Below are 22,354 nucleotides of genomic sequence, written 5' to 3'. Positions count from 1 at the left end.
AAAAAAAAAAAAGCTGTTACCATGGAGACATGCCTGCTTATCTTCTGCGCATGCGCAGAACACCATACGGCACTGCTGTTTATCAATAAAGTGGGTGGATTAAGGCGTGGTTTATCTATTCAATTATCCGTCATATTCACTTATCCGGCCTGCTTCTGGAACCAAGGTGTCTGGATAATCGAGGTTCTACTGTATAGACAAAATGTACTCATGTGAGCCAGGAAGTGGCCTAATCAAACACGTACCACATAGAAGATAATCACAAAACCTATAAAAATGGTATACATGTAATACACAATCAGTTTAAGGAGCATATTTGAGAGTTGGTTCGTTCATTATCATGGTAGCGTATCTTAGATGGTTCCGGACGATATCAATCTGTCTCCGTATTTTGTTCCAGTCCTCCTCCTTCCCCGACTGAGTGGCCTCAAAGATCGTGTCAGAGACTCCGGGGAAGCCAGAGCTACCGTAACTGTTGAATGAGCTTGGAGCAAACAGCACATGCCTGTAGGATCGAGCGAAGAATCTCAATTAACAACGTGAAACGTAAAAAGATGTAGTTATGTAGCATACATTTACAGTGTAACCAGCACAGTTGTGAATGAAGCAAAGATATAAATTGTAAATTAGCTACAGTACAATACATTTTAACACATTGACAACATGGACAACATCAGATATTACTCACTTAAAGTAAGGTCTTCCAGGCAGTCCTTCTGGATGTATGAAGGCTCTCTCTATGTTCATGTACTTGTCAGTGATGATGCGTACAATGTTCTCTGATGGAGGGCCATCTTGAACCACTCTCTGTACATCTTCCCACAAATTGCTACAGCTGTCCTCAAAGTTCATTACAGCCACTTCCAGGTAGGCTGTAGCACAGAATCAAATCACACATATGTAAATTTAAACAAGTTTAGAGCAAACAATGGGAAAAGCATGATGGATGGAAACTGGTAAGAACCTAAGGTTTAACCAACGCATAACCTAGGAGCCAAAAAGTACACCAAACTGCTATATACAACTTGCATAGGTGGCCTTATTAGCTTAATGTAGATCTCGAGCGGAAAATGGAAAGGTCCAGCAAATAATTATTTAGATTACATGTACATGCACAGAGGTTTTACATGTATGTGTTTAGCTTATTAAATTCATAGCTTTCTCTACCATACAGTACTTGGTATATACGAACAAATAATGATGTCAAGCTTACATAGTGTGATGTCTTGTTCTTTGAGCAAATCTGAATTCAGTTTTGATAAATCGTCAAAGTTACTCTTCACGACTTCAGCATAGAGTCTTGGATCGTAAGGCAGGAGTGGGTTGGTAACGAGTAGCATAGCAGTCTTGAGCCAGACCAGCCCCACTGCCACGTGGTGGGCGAAAGAGGGATCACCAAAGTTGCTCATCCAGTAGAAATTGTCATGGACTGAATGGTAGACTGCATATGCCGTGGTGTTGGCCTGCACACATGCAAAGGGATCTTTAGATGTAGTTATTTTCGAAGGCACTAATTTTTTTGAGATTTTCAATAATTGAACCTCGGAGCCTCAAAAATTTTGTCCTCGAAAATTGAGTTACTCCCGGTTGAAATACCTCTTTACTGAAGGGGTGTGGTCATTTGAACCTCTATATCCTCTAAAATGAAATGTTTAGTTTGAGCAATCCGCAAAAATTTAGTGCCTCGAAAACAACCCGCTATACGGTACTACATGTATACTGCTCTTACAACACAGGCCGGGTTCTTAAAGAGTATATGCATGTACATGTACGTATGAAGATTGCCTGCAAATGCTGTACAACAAAATTGTTGATAGTCTACTATAAGAAGATCCTCCACGGTATAGTCCAAAACGATAAACTTTCTAGCAATGAGTTTGAATCATTCTGTCTGTATTTAAGTGAGAATGAACCAACTCACATAGCCAGACGAGGTACAGGAAATGCCATAACCTTGTAGGAACATGGTGAAGTCACTACCAGAGCCAAGGTTGTTTATCCTGCAAAAGACCATAGTTATCATACATGTACATGTAGTTATGTAGGAATTCCTCCTGTAGTTATGTAGGAATTCCTCCTAAATAGCGAAGAGCAATTAACACACAATACAAACCGTATCAATTCTTGGAAACATGAGCCTGCCCCCAAGGAATACTACATGTATGAAGTACAGTGGCGTTTCTAGGAAAGGCACTCTATTGCATTTCCTAGAAACGCACAAATGTTGGAGCGCCCCACGCACAGGAAGCCATATCTACTTTTCCTGCACACATAATACTGTATTGATATAGGTACTCACTAAATGGCTCTTTACTTGACTTAATCACTTCGATTTGCACAGTAAAAGTATCTAGTGTCATTCCTCCAGGGATTGGTTCCATGACAACGTTATTTGGGTGTGGTTCAATCATTAGACATGCAAAAGCTCTAGCTTTCAATCTGAATAGCTAAGTGCTGTTCACTGTTGAATAGCTCCCAGATAAACAGTAAGTTACAGTGAACATTTTTAGCTTGGGGGGGGGGGGTACTTGAGCACCCTGAGCCCATAGCTGGACATGCCACTGAAGTGTGTTATAGCCATGTATTAGTATGTAACTCCGACACGCAGGAATAGCTTACAGTGGCTTAGATCCTCCATTTTTGTAAGTGTGGGGTGTGTAATGGAGCCATTGGTCATAGACAGTGTCAAACCCAGGGTCAGGACACTTGACCATCTCCGCTGCCCTCCACAGGGGTACAAACAACAGAGGGTTGGCAGAAGAAACAAAAAACTCGGAGCCTATACATGTAGATGTTATGTGTTAATAATGTTCTATAAACAGGATAATGTATACCTTATGGTGACACATTTTACAAGTATTAATTTGCGAGTAAAACGCTATGAAAAACATTAATTTCTTAATACCAGCAAAATGAGCTAAACAGTGAAAACGCAAACAAATCTACCTGTGAAAATATTTCACCTTTAAGGTACACACAACATTATATACTATATACAATTTTTTGCAATCACAAACCCTTTATAAGATGACATGTTGATCTACACCAATCATTATTGTCGATTTTAAGTTTGGGTCTTTTATGTTATCACTCCACAAGTTCCACTCAACAATTACATGATATGATATTGTGCTCACCAGAAACAGCAACGTCCACATTAAGATAAGCCACAGTGTTAGCTCCCAGGAGCCAGCCTTTGTCCTAACATTCCGTGGAGGAGTAGGACGCGTGTTATAATCATGCCGTGCAAGAACTTAGACAATCATGTACACATGTGCATATACTCCAATGTGTAAATAGTGTATGAAGATAGTCACCAAGTGCCCACACAGCAAACAAATCGCAGCTACGTCTAGTACAAAGTACGACATTAATACCCCCAAGACAGCACGACCATTACGTAATAATAATGTTGATTACATTTCCCCCTCACCTCGACCCACTCTGTTGACCCGATGAGTCCGTACTCTTCAGCATCCCAGCTGCACAGCACCAAAGTGCGACCAGGTCTCCATTCTGTAAGGAGAGAGGGGTAAATAAAGATTTGACACAAATTTAATATTCAAGACTAAATGTATACAAGCTCACAGCATTAAATATAAATCTTCAAAAGTAAGACTTACTGTTTTGTCTCAAAATACTGAATGATCTGGCCATCTCCATGAGAGTAGCAGTACCAGAGTTAGGATCCACGGCTCCAAACACCCAGGCGTCTCTATGGTTACCCATGATTACCTGACGGTCTGTGAGAGAAACAAGACGTAATTATTACATTAAAGCACTGTTAGTAAAGCATTTCACATTAATTTTTAAAGAAATTTTAAACAATACGTGTAGCTCAATGCTCAGTTGGCAATCTGCCTTAAATTATGAATAATTATACTACTGGCGATATTATATCTAGAATATCCTGATATTACATCGCTCAAGGTGCAGTGAGACCAAGAGTCCATAATAAAAGAGAGAGAGTATCGAACGAAGACTTACCTTGCAGCAGATGTATTTGGAAAGTAACGTTACTTCTTGCTAATTGGTAACTGACCAATCCGAGCACCTATTATTGTCATTAATGATCACGGGTTTCAGACAGGAAGTCACGTTATTTTCGGAATACATCTGATGCAAGGCTATGCTACATTTGATGCCCTCTCTCTCCTTTATTATGGACTCTTGGTGAGACCATGCAATTAAGGCCTGCCTACCTGGCTCCACTCCACCGTAGATGGTGGCTATGACATTGTAGATAGTTCTCTGTTCCTGATAATTGTTCACCATCAGATACGTCTCACTGTACAAGAGTTAGTGAATAACTGCTACCACTGATAGCGGACAACATGTACATGTACGTACGTACACGTACTGTATAATTATACGTACGGGTATGTACATGTACATGTAGGTTCAAATGCACTAAGGTATAGGTAAAAACTTTCTATCAAGCACATAATGTAAAGGATATTTCTCTATTTTTAAAAGGGGAAGAATGATTAGGACCGGGTCACACAAAAATTCTTGGGGCATCTCCAATAGAGAAAAATAATTATTTCCTTAATTTTGCTGCAATCAATTATAATTTGAGAGCTAGGGGGGGGGGGGGTGCTGAAACTGGCATAATCCCTAATCAATGTACATCATGTATACAATGTTTGTGACAAGAATTCAATAACTTGACAGGTTCCTCCAAGCACACCAGTCGTGTCAAATTTAAGGTATTGGTGACGAATACTTACTTGTCATTGGAGGGGTCCTGGGCAATGAAGTAATCGATGTCAGAGAGGTTTCCAATCCAGGAAGATGGAGCTGGGTACAGCGAGAGCTGGCTGCAGGGGTAAAGTAACAACATACAAAGAGTGCAGGTGTACTTCAGTCTTGTTATACTCTATAAAGGACAGCTCAATGAAGTCTTAAGACTAATGCCTTAGTGGCTCATGCATGAACAGCAATACTTATCAAGAGTATTTCTACATCCAATCCGTTCCAAACTGTTGATATTACAGCACAATCATTTTGAGCTAGTACGTGTATTCCTGATGGTATCACTTGCCCCACCTCATAAAGTGTACAGCGTCTCCGTACGAGATGGGCTGCACAGAAATGCTGGGTACACCACCTTCCTCTGCTAGCTCCTCATACGCTCGACGATACATGCCATCTGGACATAACAAAAAATTATCGTATTTAGTATTGCGTGTATATGTACGCACTTATGGAGCGCCCATTCAGGTCAAAAATGCATGACAGAATCATCGATCACACCAATTAGTTTGACCCTTGACCTTTCAACTTTCACATTGAATCTAGTACTTGTACTATATACTGCACTGCCATGCTGAGAATGTGTGGAACACATGCAGCTAATTAAGCAGTGTCCCAATTTTGTCAGTTTGCCAGCCACTTTGTTAATCTGTTTGAATGGTAAGTGAGCTTTTACTGTTGACCTGTGTCAAAATGAATAGTGTAGTGTACTGCAGTAGTCAGTCCAGAGGGCTATACATGACGTGGAGTCATATCCCCCCTGATGTTTAGGCCTCCTCTGTCCGTCGCTTTCACAACCCTATTTAGTACATAACTCTTAATCAGTACTACATGTTCCTCTTGTTCATACAGTCTATACATGTCAGCTACACAACAGAGATGAACCAATTTCTGGATGAATTAGAGGTGGTGGTTAGTCTTCGAGCTTCACTTCTGTCTTGATCTTTAATAGCTAGCTATAGGTACGTAATACATAAGTAGTCGAGTTCCAGTCTAGTCTAGTACTTTTAATATAGTGTCAAGGTGAAGGTTGAGAGCTCGGGTCAAGGGTCAAGCATAGAGGCAAAGCTTAAAGATCGACAAACCGATTGGCAATGATCGATGATTGATGATCGATGATTCTGTCATGCATTTTTGACCTGAATGGCGCTCCATACGCACTAGCTGGTAAACAAAATAATTGGTTGCATGAAAAAACTATTTCATAAAATTAGCTTGTCTATTCATTTCTGCCTAGAATTGGACCCTCGATCTTCTTGTTGTCAAGGTAACAAGGCTGTAATAAAAGTCATACAGTCCCTTCCGTGATAATTTTATATTATTTTTATTATAGCCTCGAGGCATGATTCGGTAACGTGATATAACACACATAATTATAGTATGAGAATCCTCGTGTTTTATATAAATATTATATAGGCAACTCGCCCTCGTGCTTGTGCCTGTAAATTTCAAGGTCTCATGACTTATATCCTCACAGATAGTTACAGGGCGCTTACCAATAGCTGGTACTCCGGGGGTCAGTGGATCTCCCTCTGTGATCATGAGAGAGCCCCTCTGCACACCCCCTGGTGGTAGACTGGGTCCATCAGGGTACACTGGCACGCCATTAGGGGCATAGTCTTGCGGATCAGAGTATATAAGCAGACCACTACAGCCGTATCGCTGAGCCAAATGAGCCTACGACAGAGTGCATGAGAATACAGTACTAACAGTGAACCTACAATCACCAAAACATTTGGCATCTTTAGCGAGTGATGCAAGCATTTTTGGGACAACACTGAGTGGTCAAGGTCTAATACTAAAAGTGTGGCTATAATAGTATACAGCACAACCTCTCTCAATGGACACTTAAAGTAAGGCCATCTGTATATAAAGTAGGCCAGACACACAGGTCCCAAATGAACGGTGTACAAACAATCTGAAACAAATGCCACCTTCACCAAAATGTATCCAGCACCATTAACTACACTTACATATGTACACAGTGTGTTAACTCTCAAACACTAACACAAGTGTAATAATTATTATTATGGATGGTACAAGTAAGAATAGTCAGTGGACAATTAAACATTCTTCTAATTGTACAAAAGCAGTAGATGTAGTAGATGTAGATGTACAATGTCATGGTGAATGCACTAGTCATACTCTCATTGATATCCCGGCCCCTCACAAGTCACCTTATCTCCCCGAAAGATTCCTCCGTAGCGAGCAATGCAGACATGGTTTGATAGATTCAGAGTGAGGTTCTTAGTGAGGTACTCAAAGTCATCGATCCTGGCATAGTTCACATACACGACTGGGCCCTAAGAGCCGAGCAGAATTGAAGTTTTAAGTTTTAAAGTACAAATTCTGCAGCTACAAGTTATACCGTATAGCAGGTTATTTTCGAGGCACTAAAGTTTCGCAGATTGCTCAAACTAAACTTTTCGCAGATTTCGAGGATAGAGGTTCAAATGACCACACCCCTACAGTAGAGACGTCTTTCAACTGGAAGTAAACCAATTTTCGAAGTTCGAGTAAAAATTTCGTTTAGTCTCGTGGCTGCACGGCATTCCTACGTTCAGATAAGCCACGCCTACGATAAAATTTCGTGGAGGTCAGCCTGCCCACGAAAATTACCCGCTATACGGTAGTGTACAGTAATTTCAATATACCTTAGCTTCCCCACTTCCAGAGTAAGCATTGAAGGGTGGAGCCACGTTGGAGTCATTTTCACCAGGGGTCAAAGGTGGTTCCTGATCAGTATGGCCAGCATACAAAACCATATCATCCCTATCTTTAAGTTGCAGCACATTAGGATTGCTCGTGTTGGGGTAGCTGAGCAGAACCGAATAGTTGACTAGCTCCACTTTGTCGAACATGAACCCTTCCCACTGTTGGTAGATCATCAGTGCTAGCTGATGGTTCTGCTCACTCCCAGCTATGTGCGGCTTCTCAGTTAAAGTGCTGCAAATGAGAGAAAATGAAATGTAGTAGGTCGCGTAAAAAAAGGTCAATAGCCTTTCTGAGGGTGGAGCTGGATTGCAGTGCTGGTTTTAACTACGTGGGTTACATTCACCTTGCTAGCTAGGTACCAGTAACTGTACGTAACTTAATTTATAGCTAATTAAACTGTTACAGTAGCTGCTGTACAGGCTCATTAGGAAAGTGAGTACCTCTCCATTGAACATTGTACAAGGGAAATACAAAGCTATCCGATTACAATAGGTTTTCCAAGCGTCCCGTGTACAGTAAACTCACTCAAGATTTTTTTTTATGTTATCTGCACTCATTTCTCCATCGAACCAGCTAATGATAGCCACATTTTTACCATCGATGATGACATTTCCACCCCAGTCGAAACCGGCAGTGGTGTTACCAGTAGCTACAGTACCTCTTCCCACAACAACACCAGCTCCAAACATTGCTCCTAGCACAGCTAGCAGAAATACAAGGATTCCTAACATACAGAAACAGCCGATCCAGTTGAAGCTTGACTCTGATGCTTTTCTGTGAAAATGGACTTCTTCTGGTGCATGCTCCGGATCAGCAGGTGAGGCGCTACGTTCATGATTCTGTCCAACCAAAAGCGTTGCCTTCTCCTCAGTCGCCATCTCACTAGCTATACTAGCACCTAGCCTCGACCCCCGGCCGATCCGTCTCCAATTGAACGCTAGGTCGCCTACTAGGCCTGGTATTGATCGTATTTGGGCGTGATCTGGGCGTGGTTTTTTAATACATAACAAATTGACTCGTGGTACAACAAAAAATGAATCCTCCAACAGTGGTCTTCAACAACAGCCTCTGGGGCAGTATACAGCAGGAAATACTTCCCAGAAGACACTTCTTTGGCAGTGGCAACCAAATCTTTGTCGATTCCTTTATTGCTACTGAGGATGGCAGCAGAAACACCTCTATTGTTTAGACTCCTGATCTGGTCAATCATGAGTCTCATGATGAGAGATACAAGGGGAGAGACAATTAACAAGAACAACACTTTTGTCAACAGGAGGAGCCTTGGTCCTACCTAGCTTGTAGTCCATTAAAAAGGGTAGCAACTGATATAGCAGAGAGACTTGCCATACCCCGTTGGGAACCAGATAAACACGTCCCTTCCCTCAAACAGGAGCTTGAGAGCCTGGGCCTGTTCTGCCATGAGAGTGAGGCCATCTTGCTTCAAACAAGACAACGAGTTGCATGCCATAGCTAGCTAGCTATAAATTGAGAACATGACACGGAGCTAAATTACTGTAACTTTTACGGGAGTAAAATGCCTCTACGTACACCTTTAGTATTACAGAAAAAAAGCAGGAAACAAAATGTAAAGAATCACTGCTTTTGTTTCCGGTTCCTGCCACGCCCAGATACAATCAATACCAGGCCGTATTTTTCAACTTCGTTCTATTAAAAAAAAATCGGTCTGGGACCGAGGCTACACTAGCACCATGCTAGCACTATCACTATAATCTAGATCTCATGAACACAGAGCTAGAGACAAAATATATGGGCGTGATCTGAACTCTGGAACCAATCAGCAGGCCGACTTTTCTCTAATGGAACACTGATCTATCTATAAATGGATGTTGTTGACAAGATCATTCTGTGTGGAGCTAGCTCTGTTGGAAAAACTACATTGGCAAACGACTGGATTATCAAGCATAAACAATACTCTCATATATCAGAAGTTGCACGACATGTTATGAGAACTCATTCACTTACCAGGGACGACCTAATTGCTTCTTTGGAAACACCCACTAAAGATATATTTCTCAAATTGCAACAACTCATTCTTGAAGAGCAAAACATACGAGAAGTACGATTCGAAGAAAATAACGAGCCATTTATTTCCGACCGCGGTCCAGATCCACTAGCGTATGTGCACATTAAGCAAAGCCCAGAGGCAGCTGAAAAATTAGCTCAAACAAAATCAGCAAGTGAGCTCCTAGAGCGATATCGACACTCTCTCGTCGTAATTCTTTGTCCGCTTGCTTCTCCGACTGACGATGGCTTCCGGATGGTCCAAGACAGACAAGAGCAAGACAAGTTCACCAAAGTCCTCCGTGAGCTCCTCGAGAAATGGGGAGTTCCCTACATCTATATTGATGAGCAAGACAGACAGAAACGTCTGCATTGCTTGGAAAGAGCCGTCGAAAGTAAGTAGTTATCTTAAACTCTGACATGTAATTTGTTTGTCAGTCCTTTAATTGTGTTTGTCGAGCATTAGATAAAAAGTTTGAAAAAGTGAAACCATTGTTTATACTTACTACACCCACATGGTGTGTATTAGCACTATAATTAATGTTAAAACTTATAATTATAATGAAAGCACCGCTGGTGCTGATGCCTCGGTGCAGGTGCCAAAGCTACATATAGCTTATACACATATGTGTATCATGATAATTTTGCTGCATTCAGGCAGAATCCAGAATCAGGGAAATTACTCCAGGTTCTTGACAAGGAAGAGTGGGTAATGATCACCATGATTGTTTTTTAAAACGATCGATACCAAAGTTCAAGTCATTAATGGCTGCATCAACAGAGCCTTGCAGCTCTCTTTTCCCACTCTTGCAGCTACATGTACCAATAGCTAGCGTTCTAGTACAGAGCTAACTAGAGTAGCAACACTTGGTGAACAAGTTTTGCTACGCACTCTTCTGCAATAGCATTCCAAGTAAGCAAAACTAGGCACTCAAGAATGAAGCATTATTTTGCAAATCTACGAATTAAAATCCAACTAAAAGCCTATAGAAACTCTTACTTACACTTCATTGAGCAGCTGTAATAGTCTACACACACACACACACACACACACACACACACACACACTACCGTATACCTCGCTTGCGCATGCGCACCGAGGCATAATTATATAGCCTGTCTGGGTAGCTTCACAGACATAATACTGTAGAAACTGGATTATTAGCGCTTACTCGACTATAAGCGTATCTTTATTTTAAGCGCATGCTCAACTGCAGGTTTTTTATACTCGAATTGAAGCGCTTTTCCAATTGTGCGAAGGTTTATTAGTAACATTTTAGAATTGGTTCAGCTAATTTTGTTTATCTATGAGCTAGTTAGCTTATACAGTGCATGATAGTTATATAGCTGGTGATATCCATCTGTAAGGACTCTCTGGGCATGCTTTTACCTTGTCTGATCATGCTGAGAGAATGTGAGACATGGATGAGGTCCTTTTATTCCAAGTTCCTGGTCAATATGAATGTTTTATAATATGAATTTAAATGATGTAAATGAACTGTAAAATGAACTGTAACATAATAGTGTGATATAGATCCAGTTAGGGTTGCCTGCTTGCCTTGCTTGCTCATTTTCTAGCCAGCTTGCGAGTCAGCTCTCATCACAGAGACATCCGGTTGCTGGGTGGGGCTCGAAATGACTGCATTATAGGCGCATTCTCGAATATAAGCGTATAGAGCTCTGCTATTGACCCTAAAATCGCATGCGCTAATAATCCGGTAAGCATATAAAGGTGGAAATAGTTTCTGCATAAATAGCTCTACTAGTATCCATCGTTGTGCAAATATTCGTGTTGTCTGAAAATGGTATATGCCTTGCACAGTATTTCTAGTGTATCTTTGCCCATAGGAGCTCCAAAGGAGATTACGTGTTAAAAACATTAATGTTGATCAGCAAATCTCCTCAGCATCTATTAAATACTTGGACCAGACTAATCGAATCATACACAGGTATGGTAGTGACAACTTCCTCGTCATAAACTTTGAGAGGAAAGTTGAATCTGCCACAGTACGCAGCATACTCAATAATGGTGTTTTGATCAATGGTGACGAGTTTCACTTCATCGGTTGCAGTTCTGGAGGGTTGAAGTCACGAACATGCTACCTGTTTAAAGACTCACAAAGTGCCGTTAAAAGAATTTGGGCGGAATGTGGAGCATTCTCTTCAATAAAATCACGATACAAACGCCTCAAGAGAATTGGCCTCTTATTTTCTTCAGCCATTCCCACTGGTATTGAAATACCACTCTCTGCAGTAACTGAGAGGCCTGATATCGAATGTGCCGGTCACAATTTTACCGATGGTTGTGGAGCTGTCAGCTTAGAATTAGCTCAAAAGTTGAAAGAGCATTGCATCGTAAGTGAAAAATACGTTCCCACTGTTTTTCAGATCCGATATCAAGGCTGTAAAGGTGTGGTAGCACTAGACAAAAGTTTGAAAGGAACTGAATTTGTGATTAGACCTTCCATGAAGAAATTTAATGCAGGTACGAAACCTTTCAATGAAATATGGTTGTGTGATTACTCTCGCCCGTATATTTTTGGTAACCTCAATCGGCAGTTTATCACCCTTCTCTCTAGCCTTGGTGTCAAAGATGAAGTATTTCTTCGTATCCAAGATGAGCATTTTCAACTGGTTGAGAATGTAACCAGTAATGTAGAAGCAGCTTTTCAGATGTTGCTCTTTGATAACCAAACAGACTTAGCAATGGCTTGCACACATCCAGACTTTCTCAATAAATATCAATCTGAGTTAACAAAACTAAAAGCCAAAGCTCTAACAAAGCTTGAAAAATTACGACTACCAATACTAAAATCACGTAATATTTTTGGTGTGTGTGATACAACGAATACGTTGAGGTATGGACAGTGCTATTGCCGATTCACAGATAAAGGTCAATTTAAAACTATTTGTGGGAAAGTTGTGGTGGCAAAAAATCCATGCTACTTGCTGGGAGATGTACGAGTGCTTACTGCTGTGGATGTTGAAGGGCTTGACCATTTAGTAGATTGCATTGTGTTCCCTACACAAGGTGAGCGGCCACACCCAGCAGAGATAGCTGGGTCAGACTTAGACGGTGATCAATATTTTGTCTGCTGGGACGAAGGTCTTATACTTCCTAAAGTCCACAAGCCTTACGATTATCCCTCTGTCGATGCCATTGCAACCGGTGGTGAAATTACACCTGAAGTTTTGATTGACTTTTTTGCTAGCCAAAGAAACAGCATGGGGAAAATTGATGCCTATTATAAGTATTGGGCGAATATAAAAGGTGCTGGGTGTACAGAATGTCAAACTTTAGGGAAGCTGTTTTCAAGAAGTGTTGATGCAACAAAAACTGGTGACGCTGTCTCTGTACCGCCTAATCTAATACCACCTTTAGTACCTGAAAGTGTCATAGAAGATGCCACAGGGGACAAAGTATGTTTCGTGTGGGAAGTAATGGAAAAGCGTGCTGTCGAGAAGAAGAAACAACTTAGTCAGGAGGTTGTATTACAAGCAGAAACAAATGTTCAACTTCTAACAGAAGAATTCATTTACAGCTTGCTAGACATGGAGATCGGAATCCCTAACATAACAGAGTTTCAGCTATTAAAGCTCATTTATCAATGGTGTAACAATCAGTATTCATCGTCAGAATCTGAAGCACATCGCAAGTTCAAAGAGTTTTCAATGCACATAAACTTCGGTGAATTAACTCTCGAACAACAGGTGTCTGCTATTGACTTTGGTATCCCTCTCAAAGAAGTGACTAATGCTCTTAATCACTCGTCCCTTTCACCTAACCTAGTGACAAAGTTTTCTCTCGATAACCCTCACCGAAATTGGCGCTTTTACTTCAGGGCAACTTCCGCAGATTTCAAATGGAGAAACCTGTTACATGGTATTCAGAGTTACCACGAATCTTTGTTAATCATCAAACTTCCTGAAGAGGTCACGTTTGTAATTCATTTCCGATCAAAAATCAAACCAGGACAAACAGATCTCGATAGTGATTCTGTAGTGGTGTATTTTTCCTCCAGCCATTTCAACTTGAATTTACAGTGTGCGTTAGGGTCCGACTTTAAAGTAATTCTAGATGAAGATAAATTGCAACTTTTTCGTGAAAGTATTGGAGCAACTTTTATTTGGCTAAGTCAAGAACGTGCACCAAAAAAGACAAGAACACTCGGAACTCAAAAGCCACCAGTTCCAGACACTCTCTTTGATCGCATCAGTGTTGATTTAACACGATTTAAAAGTGATGTGCTTCGAATCGATAATCACCCAGTTGTCAATAAGCAGTGTTTTTTGAGTATTGAGATGTTTGTCAAAACAGAACCACATCTCCCTGCATACCTCGAATACATTGAGGTGGACAGTCCTAATGATTTTCCTGTAGAAGAAGAATTCGCATCAACTGATTATGTTGACAATCTTCCCACTGAAATAACGGCCAAACAAGAACACATGTTTGTTGATGGCACTGACCACCAAGATAGTAGCCAGGATGATGTCTTTACAGTCTTAGCTCAATGTGCAAGTAGTGGACATCTTCACTGTTTTCTCCTAACTCTGAAACGACATCAAACCAAACATACACCAAAGATGTCTGACCAGCTCCTAACTCATTTTAATGAGTTGCTAGCCACCATAGTGAACAAATATGGTCATGAGAGTCTCATAGATAAAGTTGAAGAGACTTTTTGTAAAATATTTTCTTCAATCTGCTCAAACAAGGTTACCCCTGTGACAGCTCTACAGCTAATCAGCAAAGTTGCTCAGCTTAGACTATTTAAACTGATGGAAAGAATTTTTGTTTCAATGATTTCACGTATTCAAGCAACTGAAGTATCGAACTATTTTGACGTCATTGGCAATTGGGAGATGTGGTATTACATCCCTTCAAGCTTTGCTGCTAGACTGTCTGATCATTTTTACTCCCTCTTTTTATCTCTCTGTGATGCCTCTCCTAATATACAAGAAGCAACGAGCATGCCTTCATTGAATCTTACGGAGATAGCTAGTGACCCAGTGATCAAGCCTTCTCTCAAACAGCAAGAAGCTGATAAATACTCACTCCATTTCTCTCATTTGATCCACAGCCACCTTATGTGTGAGATGTGCAGCCTTAAAGAGAAGCAAGAAGAACACTGTGACTCCGTTACAACTCTTGTACGAATGAGATGTTATGACTATGTCTCACCACATGCAGACCATGAAAAAGAAGATGAAAGTTCGTCCCTGAAAATTGGATTTAATAGACCGGACAAAGGCATTTCGTCTAAAAGCTTTACAGTTGGAAGTTTTGTTTCAATTAGTATCATGAGCAGATGCAAAGCGTCGTTGAAAGTAAGCTCAAAAGCCATTGCTATTGGCCATGTAGTGAAGGTTTCAAGGCAGCCTGCAGATATTGTGATAGAAGTTCATGAGCCTGTTTCTGTCTGTCTCAAGAAATGTGCACAAGGGGGAATTGGTCACTGGGAGTTAGCACTCATTGGAAACATCACACTGTATAGAAGATCGTTAAAAGCATTGAAGGAAATTGAAAAAAACTCAACATCAAGCAGCCTGTTTCCTTTACTGATTCTTACCCATAAATGTGTGAGCCCTAAATTAGATGGTTTCAAAGAAAAGAAATTGTCCTTAACTGCTTTTTCAGCTAAGCATTCACCTCAGGCTATTCCAGATTTAAATCAAAATCAAATGAAGGCCGTTTATGCTGCTTTAAACCAAAGACTAACTTTAATCCATGGTCCACCTGGTACAGGTAAAACACATGTGGCTTGTGCAATTATTCAAGAGCATTTAGCTAGAACCAAGAACCAACCAGTGCTTGTCGTAGCAGAAACAAACATGGCAGTTGATAATTTGTGTGAGAAGCTGCTAAGCAGAGATATTCGTGTCATTCGAATAGGAAATCTTGAACATATATCACATCATGTTCGTGCCATTTCTGTTGATGGTCAAATCGAAAAGAAGAGAATTCAAGAAGGAAAAGACAAGAAGAGATCTCAATTTCCCAGCAAGACAGAGATTAAACCCATTCTCAAAGCTGCTCAGGTAGTAGCTGCAACTTGTACCAGTGCTGGAGACCCATGTTTAAAAGGAATGAAGTTCCCCATCGTGATTGTTGATGAGGCCACTCAAGTTACCGAACCCACTTCTCTCATTCCCCTCACATACGGGTGCCAGCAACTAACACTTATTGGAGACCCTGAACAACTGGCACCTAGTTTGATGATACAGCGTGACTCTGAGTTTAAAGTTGACGAGTTATCAGTGACTATTTTTCATCGCCTTCAAAAGCTTCTACCTCACAATTCCGTCTTTTTGAATGAGCAGCATCGAATGCACCCAAAATTAGTGGAATTTCCTTCTACTAAATTTTATAGTGGAAAATTAATAACAGCTGAGAGCCGGCTAAAACAGAAATCGGTATTTCAGGAAAGCATATCATTTATTGACGAATCAAACCCTAAAGTTTTTGTTAAGTGCAACGAACGTGAAAGACGTATTGGCACATCATTTTGCAACCCAGCTGAAGCACGGATTGTCGCTGATATGATTAAGTGTCTAATTGACTTTAAGATTAGTACGCAGCAGATAGCAGTTCTCACACCTTATTCAGGACAACTAAAATGCCTCCAAAATGAATTCGAAACCCAAAAGATCAACCATGTTAAGCTCCACACAATCGATTCTTTTCAAGGAAGAGAGGCAGACATTGTAATTTTCAGTAGTGTTCGCTGTAACTCGGCACACGAGCTTGGTTTCATGGATGATCAATACCGAATCAATGTTCTTCTAACCAGGGCCAGGCATTGTGTGATAGGTATTGGAAGTGTTGAAACACTGGCAAATGGTTCTCAGTTGTGGAAGGATTGGCTGTCAATGATTAATAAAAAGAATGTCATTGAAAAGTCTGATTTGAGTAAGAATAAGAAAAAAAATGACCGACGTCAGCAAGCAGCTCCCATTTCTGAACCAAATCAAAAACAAGCAAGCATTTCAAAAAGTAGCTTTGATCATGAGGCTAAACACAAAGTACATCAAAGGGAAGCTCATCAACACCGTGGCAGACGTGCTGGTAGGAGTCATTCGTCGTCTAATCGCATAAAAAGGGACGACCATGACGGAGTTGCTTACGATAGCTATCGTGGAAATCGTCGTGGAAGAGGAAGAACGTCATCAGATCATAGACGAACAGATCATGAAGACAGGTCCAGATATCGTGGGAGGCACCATTCCCCTCAGGCATTTGGTTCTCCAGAAAGGGACCACAGAGACGATTTTGAGGACAGAAGTACTGGTACACGTAGAAGAGGCAAGACTCGGGGTCACTACAGACCAGCGGATCACTGATATTGGATAGTTTTCACAAGTTTTTAATCGGATCTACATTCTGCCGAATTGCACAGTTCTTAGTTATAATTGCACAAAGCAATTTTATTTACCCAAGGCACATCAAGGCACATACGTATACGTACATACTTTCACTTTAAACTTCCTGCGGTAGATTTCCTGTAGGAATATACAAGCACTCATATCCTGATCACCTACTATATAAACACCATCAATAATTATTTGCCGAATACAATTTTTCTACATTTACTTGACTGTCGTATCAACGTTGTCCCAAGTTTTATCAAAAGTAAGTGCACGCATAGTTGTTACATTTGGCTTAGCTGTAACCAATTAATGTTTTCTTCAGATGGCTGAGCTGTACATTGCTTTGGATGATAGAACAGAATACAATTTAGCAGTGAGTTACATAGTACTACATGCCCGTATGTTAACTATTGATATGCGTACATGTAGCCTATCAAATGAGGTAGCTATAATTATAATAGGCACACTCCGTCTCAACCCGATTTCTATGTACTATGTATTTGTGTGTAAGTAGGAACGTTGTATCTTCGCCAAATTAATATATTCATTATGTGTGCAATCTTTATGAATGCTGATTGCGTGTGTACAATACATGTATTATGCATGCTTTTCAAAAGGAAAGTCGTGAATGGACTGTTTGCCGTCATTTGAGGAAATAGACGTTCCTCTTAATTATAGCTGTTGATTTGATCGTAACATGGAACGCATTACAGGAGGATGTGTATTCAGACCCCAGTGATGTCTTCTTAGGAAGCAACCTATGGAGAGAAAGAAGACACACCAATTTAGACTTACTGAAAGCAGCAGAAGCTAAAGATGTCGACAGATATGTTCAACTCGCTGGTGGGCTAGACCAGGCCTTGTTGAGGATCGTTATGGAGAAGGACGTCACTAATTTTCCCGAGGGAAAGGTGTGATATTGGCACTGTATAATTATATTAATTACCAGGGCTTCTCTTTTCTCCCAAAATAAGTATGCCAGCTTATTTATTAATTAGAGCATTCCTTGGATGGATTGTAAGTGTATATCTCATCTTGTTACAGATCATACTGTTTGTGATTGAGCTCCTAAGAAGAGGGGCAAAAGTTAACTGTACCAACGCTAGAGGAGACATGCCTCTTCACCTCTCAGCAATGAGAGGGTTTGTGGAATTAGCCAGGGAGCTGAGAAAATGGGGAGCCGAGCCGAACGTTTGCAACTCTAATGGACATACCCCGATGGAGATGGCAATTCATCAGGGTCTCGGTGGGGCAGAAGACGTAGTGGAGATGTACAATGTGTTTGCCACTTTTATTATCAAGGAAATGGAGCCGTCAAGGTATGAATTACGTGCTTTTTAGTGCCTCATTCAAGTGAAGTTGTTGAGGATTGTCTCTGTATATACAGAGTGAGGCAGTGCTTTCTGTCAGAGGCTAACAATCCTGCTAGACTGAGCTTTCACAAGCTACTTAACCATCCTGATATGAAGGTGAGTGGACTTCAAAAGACACCTCACATTTTCAGCATGCATGCAGTTTGCAGTACAGACTTGCATATATAAAATACACGAACTGCAATAAAGCCGATACTCGAAAAAATCATTTCTCGGTATTGCTTCCATCATCATGATTTTGTAGGAAACAGTGCAAGCTGTGCTGGATTGTCTGATTGAGAGAGTCCCAGGGCGTAAGACCACTTACACAGTGCATTACAGCATCTTGGAGACTGACAAGGATGGAACAGTTTTGGCTAGTAAATCGGGACTGCCTGTCAAAAGAACCACAGTTTTCGAGGAAATTGCTTGGAAGTGTAATAAAGTGAGTTCGTATTATAACAAAAATTGTACCAAAGTTTTTGAATGTAACGTATGGATGCGTGTAAATGGTAAGGATCACTATTAATCTCTCTAAGGTTTAGCCAAAGTCTGACCTAGTTTTTTTTTATTGCCCTACAATTGGTACAACCCCATACACCTGGACCCTAGAATACTCTTGATTCTCGATTACTTATTATCGATAAATTACGATAAAAGCCACTAATGAAATTCAGTTTAGTGGTCTATTATACTCTGGGTCTGCATCTTAGGGTCATAGGACTCGTAAACAGGTAGTAAACTGTGGTTGCATGTGGTTTTGATGTTTGTACACATCATTGTACAAGTAATTAGCTATTCTTATGCTTATTGTACGTTGCAGGAAGCAGTCACTCACTTGTCTGTGCTGCTGCTGATTCAGAGCAAGTGGAGGCGGTTTGCCAGGACCTCTTTCATGTAAGCATGCACATGCCAAACAGTTAGATCTCCTACCATTTACAAAGTGTATATAATTATAGTTTCAACAAATCACAGACCATGCACACGTTATTAGTTTCTTATGTTAACTACCCCAAACATGAAATTACATACATTGTATCTGTTGAGTAGATTGGGCTGTAACCATACACTTTTATTGCATGATAGACTCTACTTTCTCCATTGGGTGTTACTCATGTCCGCTCTTGCTTGTGCTCTGGTCCTGGCTGCTAGTCGAGAAGACCCACGTGTCTATGACCAGCCGCTGGATGTTTTCAGAGGATGCTGTGAGGGACTAAGTATTCTTTTACTGACTTTGGCTGTTGTTAGTGAGGTCTACAATGTCTTTCTGTGAGTTGCAGGATCAGACATTTAATTTAGTCTCCGTGCATGTTTATAGATCTAGTATGATGCATATGTTTGAGGCAGCGTTTGCTGAGCTATAATGCTTTTGTAATGTAGTCACTAGTCTCATAACTTGATTGTATTCCTTCTCTTGGCACACGCACATTATTCACTGTAAATACGTTTTGATTTCACAGATGGAGAGGGCAGTATTTCAAGCAGCTGTATTTTTTCGTCAACAACTATCTGAACATCCTAACCATGATTTTTCTTGTAGTCTTAATCCCACTTAGAATCACTGGTAGTGACATTCAGTGGGTGTTTGCCTCACTCGCGTATGTTGGCTACAGCCTGAGGGTGTTCAAGTACTTTCAAGCAATTCCGTGAGTCTGTACTAAGTGAGCTTTGAAAATTCACTGAATGAAGTCTTAGAATCACAATGTTCGGTCATGTGGTAGACTCTATAGTTAATAAGAAGAACTAAATGTATATGCAACACACTGTCCCTTATTAGCTCCATACACAGTGCTCTCGTAATTTTGTTTTTATTGACGCTATTTTACGTACATAATTAATTTCATTCAGAGTACTAAGCAAGTACCTAAAGATTTTGTACCAAGTCTTGATCAGAGACCTGATCCCGTTTCTCCTGGTCTCATTGGCAGTCACTTTCGTCTTCACTGGTGCTTTCTACTTTGCACTGAGAGAAGAAATTCTGGTGTCTATGCTATCTGATCCAAGCAGTAATGTTACCACCCTTGGGAATTCATCACTGAGTGAGCAATCGATCATTAACCAAACTACGGAACTCAGGACAAGCCTAGACATCAACCCTGAAGAAACAGGGTATTTCATTGTCTATTACCACAAACATTTATTGTGCCACAACGGGTGGTTCAATGTCTTATTGACACAAACATTTATTGCCACACTGGATTCTATTGACACAAACATAAGTTTTATGGTGCCACACCTTGTACTCCTATATAAAATTATGTAACATACTGCATGTAAAGCCTAGCTTCCCATGCACATCCATGTGTTTACTTACACTCTTTTGCAGAACCTACCCTCGGGTATTCCTCACTGGTGTGCGGCTCATTATAGAGGGCCAAAACTTCTTGACCTATTTTGGCATTAGTGGATATCGGTTGGTTCACAATGTTGTTTTTGTACTCCTACTAAATTAATGATCCCCATCATCAGTTATTACCTTGGAGACACATTTATGTGAATTCTAGCCATTTTGACAATATTGATGCTATTTTAGTGTGCATGCTTTATAGTGACCAAATTTTCAATGTGTATTCTTGTGTGACACTGCATGGGGTAATAACAAAAATAACTCGTTTTTCACAGTGTACTCGGTGTGTTGACGTACATCCTTTTCCTCTTCGTGTTCCAAGTTATCCTGCTCAACTTGCTTATTGCTCAGATGGCCGACACCTACTCGAGCGTGCAAGAGGATGCACAAAGGGAACTCATCATCGATCAAACAAGAAATATTGCCAGCATTGAACGGACTGGCCTGTCAACACTGGTATGACTTAATAATGATTAGACTCTGGTATGTAGTAGAATCTATATAAGCGCTCACCCGTGCATGGAGTACACTAGACTGGCGGCGACGAGCGACTGGCCAGCTGCCTATCAGTCACTCGTCTCAGCGGAAGACTACCAAACATGAATATCATTATGATAATGTGGTTAAATTTTGCTATGAGATTTAGCTACTATGGAATGCACTGAATCCCCTGAAGTGTAAGTGCGGTTACAATTACAGGGCTAATATGACGTTGAGCAATCTGATAGGCTGAAATGCTCGTTGCAGCTGAGCAGTTTGCCAGTCCCTCGCGCTACGCACGCAAGGGGCTGTCGCCGCCAGTCTAGGAATACACAGTGGGTTTACTAAAAGAAATGGCTTCTGAAGTCAGTTTGGTAATTCCATGGGCCCCAGAGACCTTTATGTGGCGGTGCAGCTCCATGCTTGGCTTTTCTGTTAAATTGATGCTCACTTTTGTATTTCTAGAGATGTATAACTGATTTCTTTATCCGTGAAGAAACATGGAAGAATCCAAAAAGTAAGTACCATGCATTGTCTCCACATGCACTAAATCATTGGTCCCTTTAATATCAGGTCATGTGCATAAGATCAATCAAAAGTCTCTTGTCACCATTGACTCTAACACCAAACTCATCAAAGGAGTCTTAAACCATCACAGCCTACTTTTGGAGGAAATGAGGTGTGCAATAATTATTAATTCCAAATAAGGCTTTGTGTCTATTATACCTTGAAAGTGTACTTATACAGATTATCTACCACTAGCTGGTTTAGCAGGCCACCCGCAAACATATTGGTGTGTAATTATATTGATGTTCGAGCGATACAGTGCATGCACACTGGTCATTCCTATTTTTGAGTCAATCGATGAGCTGGTATATAGTTACGTTTTTGTTTACATGCAGAGACTCTATTGGTGATCAAAAGATGTCCCTTAGTCAAAGGATTGAAAACATCATTATGGAACAGATGAAGATTGCAAGCGAACAGATGAAGGTTGCAAATGAAGCTGGAATCAAACTAGAATGAACATGCACGTATGTCTAAATGCTCTGAATATCATAATTATGTACACCAAGTATATACATATAGTCACTACGTACTTTAGCCTATAATATTATAGAGACACTGGTGCATGCATGTTTAGATAGTTGAAAGGGTACATTCATATCAACACAATTTGTTTTTCTATTTACTAAAAGCATGAGAAACTTCAGACCATCATGATCAAGCATGACTCAATGTGCAGTATAGTACGGTTTCCTTGTAACTCAATCTGACTGCAGCTGCAGTGTGTTTCCTGGTGTGCGTGTGC

At 40.6% G+C, this 22,354-nt stretch overlaps 3 protein-coding genes across 3 annotated transcripts; 2 read left to right on the top strand and 1 right to left on the bottom strand.

Annotated features, from left to right (window-relative positions):
- Positions 1-169: 169 nt before the first annotated feature.
- LOC135347847 (glutamate carboxypeptidase 2-like) lies at positions 170-9,131 on the bottom strand. The gene is made up of 15 exons (XM_064545941.1): positions 7,996-9,131; positions 7,410-7,701; positions 6,933-7,058; positions 6,252-6,432; positions 5,050-5,152; positions 4,731-4,820; positions 4,203-4,288; positions 3,624-3,743; positions 3,434-3,516; positions 3,138-3,201; positions 2,620-2,779; positions 1,922-2,000; positions 1,214-1,463; positions 689-872; positions 170-505 (listed from the first exon to the last, which is right to left on the bottom strand). Exons 1-15 carry the CDS (start codon positions 8,346-8,348, stop codon positions 304-306), a joined length of 2,373 nt encoding a protein of 790 aa, XP_064402011.1. The 5' UTR covers positions 8,349-9,131; the 3' UTR covers positions 170-303.
- A 464-nt stretch (positions 9,132-9,595) lies between these two features.
- Positions 9,596-16,836, top strand: LOC135347791 (uncharacterized). Its single transcript, XM_064545840.1, has 2 exons — positions 9,596-9,887; positions 11,341-16,836. Exons 1-2 carry the CDS (start codon positions 9,738-9,740, stop codon positions 16,834-16,836), a joined length of 5,646 nt encoding a protein of 1,881 aa, XP_064401910.1. The 5' UTR covers positions 9,596-9,737.
- Positions 16,837-16,858: 22 nt separating this feature from the next.
- Positions 16,859-22,255, top strand: LOC135347854 (uncharacterized). Its single transcript, XM_064545957.1, has 15 exons — positions 16,859-17,125; positions 17,186-17,236; positions 17,577-17,774; positions 17,908-18,182; positions 18,251-18,332; positions 18,481-18,660; positions 19,039-19,112; positions 19,302-19,484; positions 19,676-19,861; positions 20,064-20,324; positions 20,542-20,628; positions 20,838-21,018; positions 21,508-21,559; positions 21,616-21,721; positions 21,945-22,255. The coding sequence occupies exons 2-15, from the start codon at positions 17,186-17,188 to the stop codon at positions 22,066-22,068; spliced, it is 2,040 nt and encodes a 679-aa protein (XP_064402027.1). The 5' UTR covers positions 16,859-17,125; the 3' UTR covers positions 22,069-22,255.
- The last annotated feature ends 99 nt before the right edge of the window (positions 22,256-22,354 follow it).

Source organism: Halichondria panicea, chromosome 14, assembly GCF_963675165.1.
Source record: "Halichondria panicea chromosome 14, odHalPani1.1, whole genome shotgun sequence".
In the NCBI taxonomy this organism is placed as follows: Eukaryota; Metazoa; Porifera; class Demospongiae; order Suberitida; family Halichondriidae; genus Halichondria; species Halichondria panicea.
Note: the sequence above shows the minus strand (reverse complement) of the source record. Positions and strands in the feature narration are given on the sequence as shown.

What these genes read in the sequence shown, in the direction of transcription:
- LOC135347854 (XM_064545957.1), top strand. Translation starts at nt 17,186, where the DNA reads ATGGCTGAGCTGTACATTGCTTTGGATGATAGAACAGAATACAATTTA. An exon ending in TTTGCCAGGACCTCTTTCAT is followed by an intron (nt 19,113 to 19,301) that starts GTAAGCATGCAC and finishes ATTGCATGATAG; the next exon opens with ACTCTACTTTCTCCATTGGG. An exon ending in ATCAACCCTGAAGAAACAGG is followed by an intron (nt 20,325 to 20,541) that starts GTATTTCATTGT and finishes ACTCTTTTGCAG; the next exon opens with AACCTACCCTCGGGTATTCC.
- LOC135347791 (XM_064545840.1), top strand. Translation starts at nt 9,738, where the DNA reads ATGGCTTCCGGATGGTCCAAGACAGACAAGAGCAAGACAAGTTCACCA. An exon ending in CTTGGAAAGAGCCGTCGAAA is followed by an intron (nt 9,888 to 11,340) that starts GTAAGTAGTTAT and finishes CTTTGCCCATAG; the next exon opens with GAGCTCCAAAGGAGATTACG.
- LOC135347847 (XM_064545941.1), bottom strand. Translation starts at nt 8,348, where the DNA reads ATGGCGACTGAGGAGAAGGCAACGCTTTTGGTTGGACAGAATCATGAA. An exon ending in CCTGTACCTCGTCTGGCTAT is followed by an intron (nt 1,464 to 1,921) that starts GTGAGTTGGTTC and finishes GCATGTGTGCAG; the next exon opens with GCCAACACCACGGCATATGC. An exon ending in CCTGGAAGACCTTACTTTAA is followed by an intron (nt 506 to 688) that starts GTGAGTAATATC and finishes TCGATCCTACAG; the next exon opens with GCATGTGCTGTTTGCTCCAA.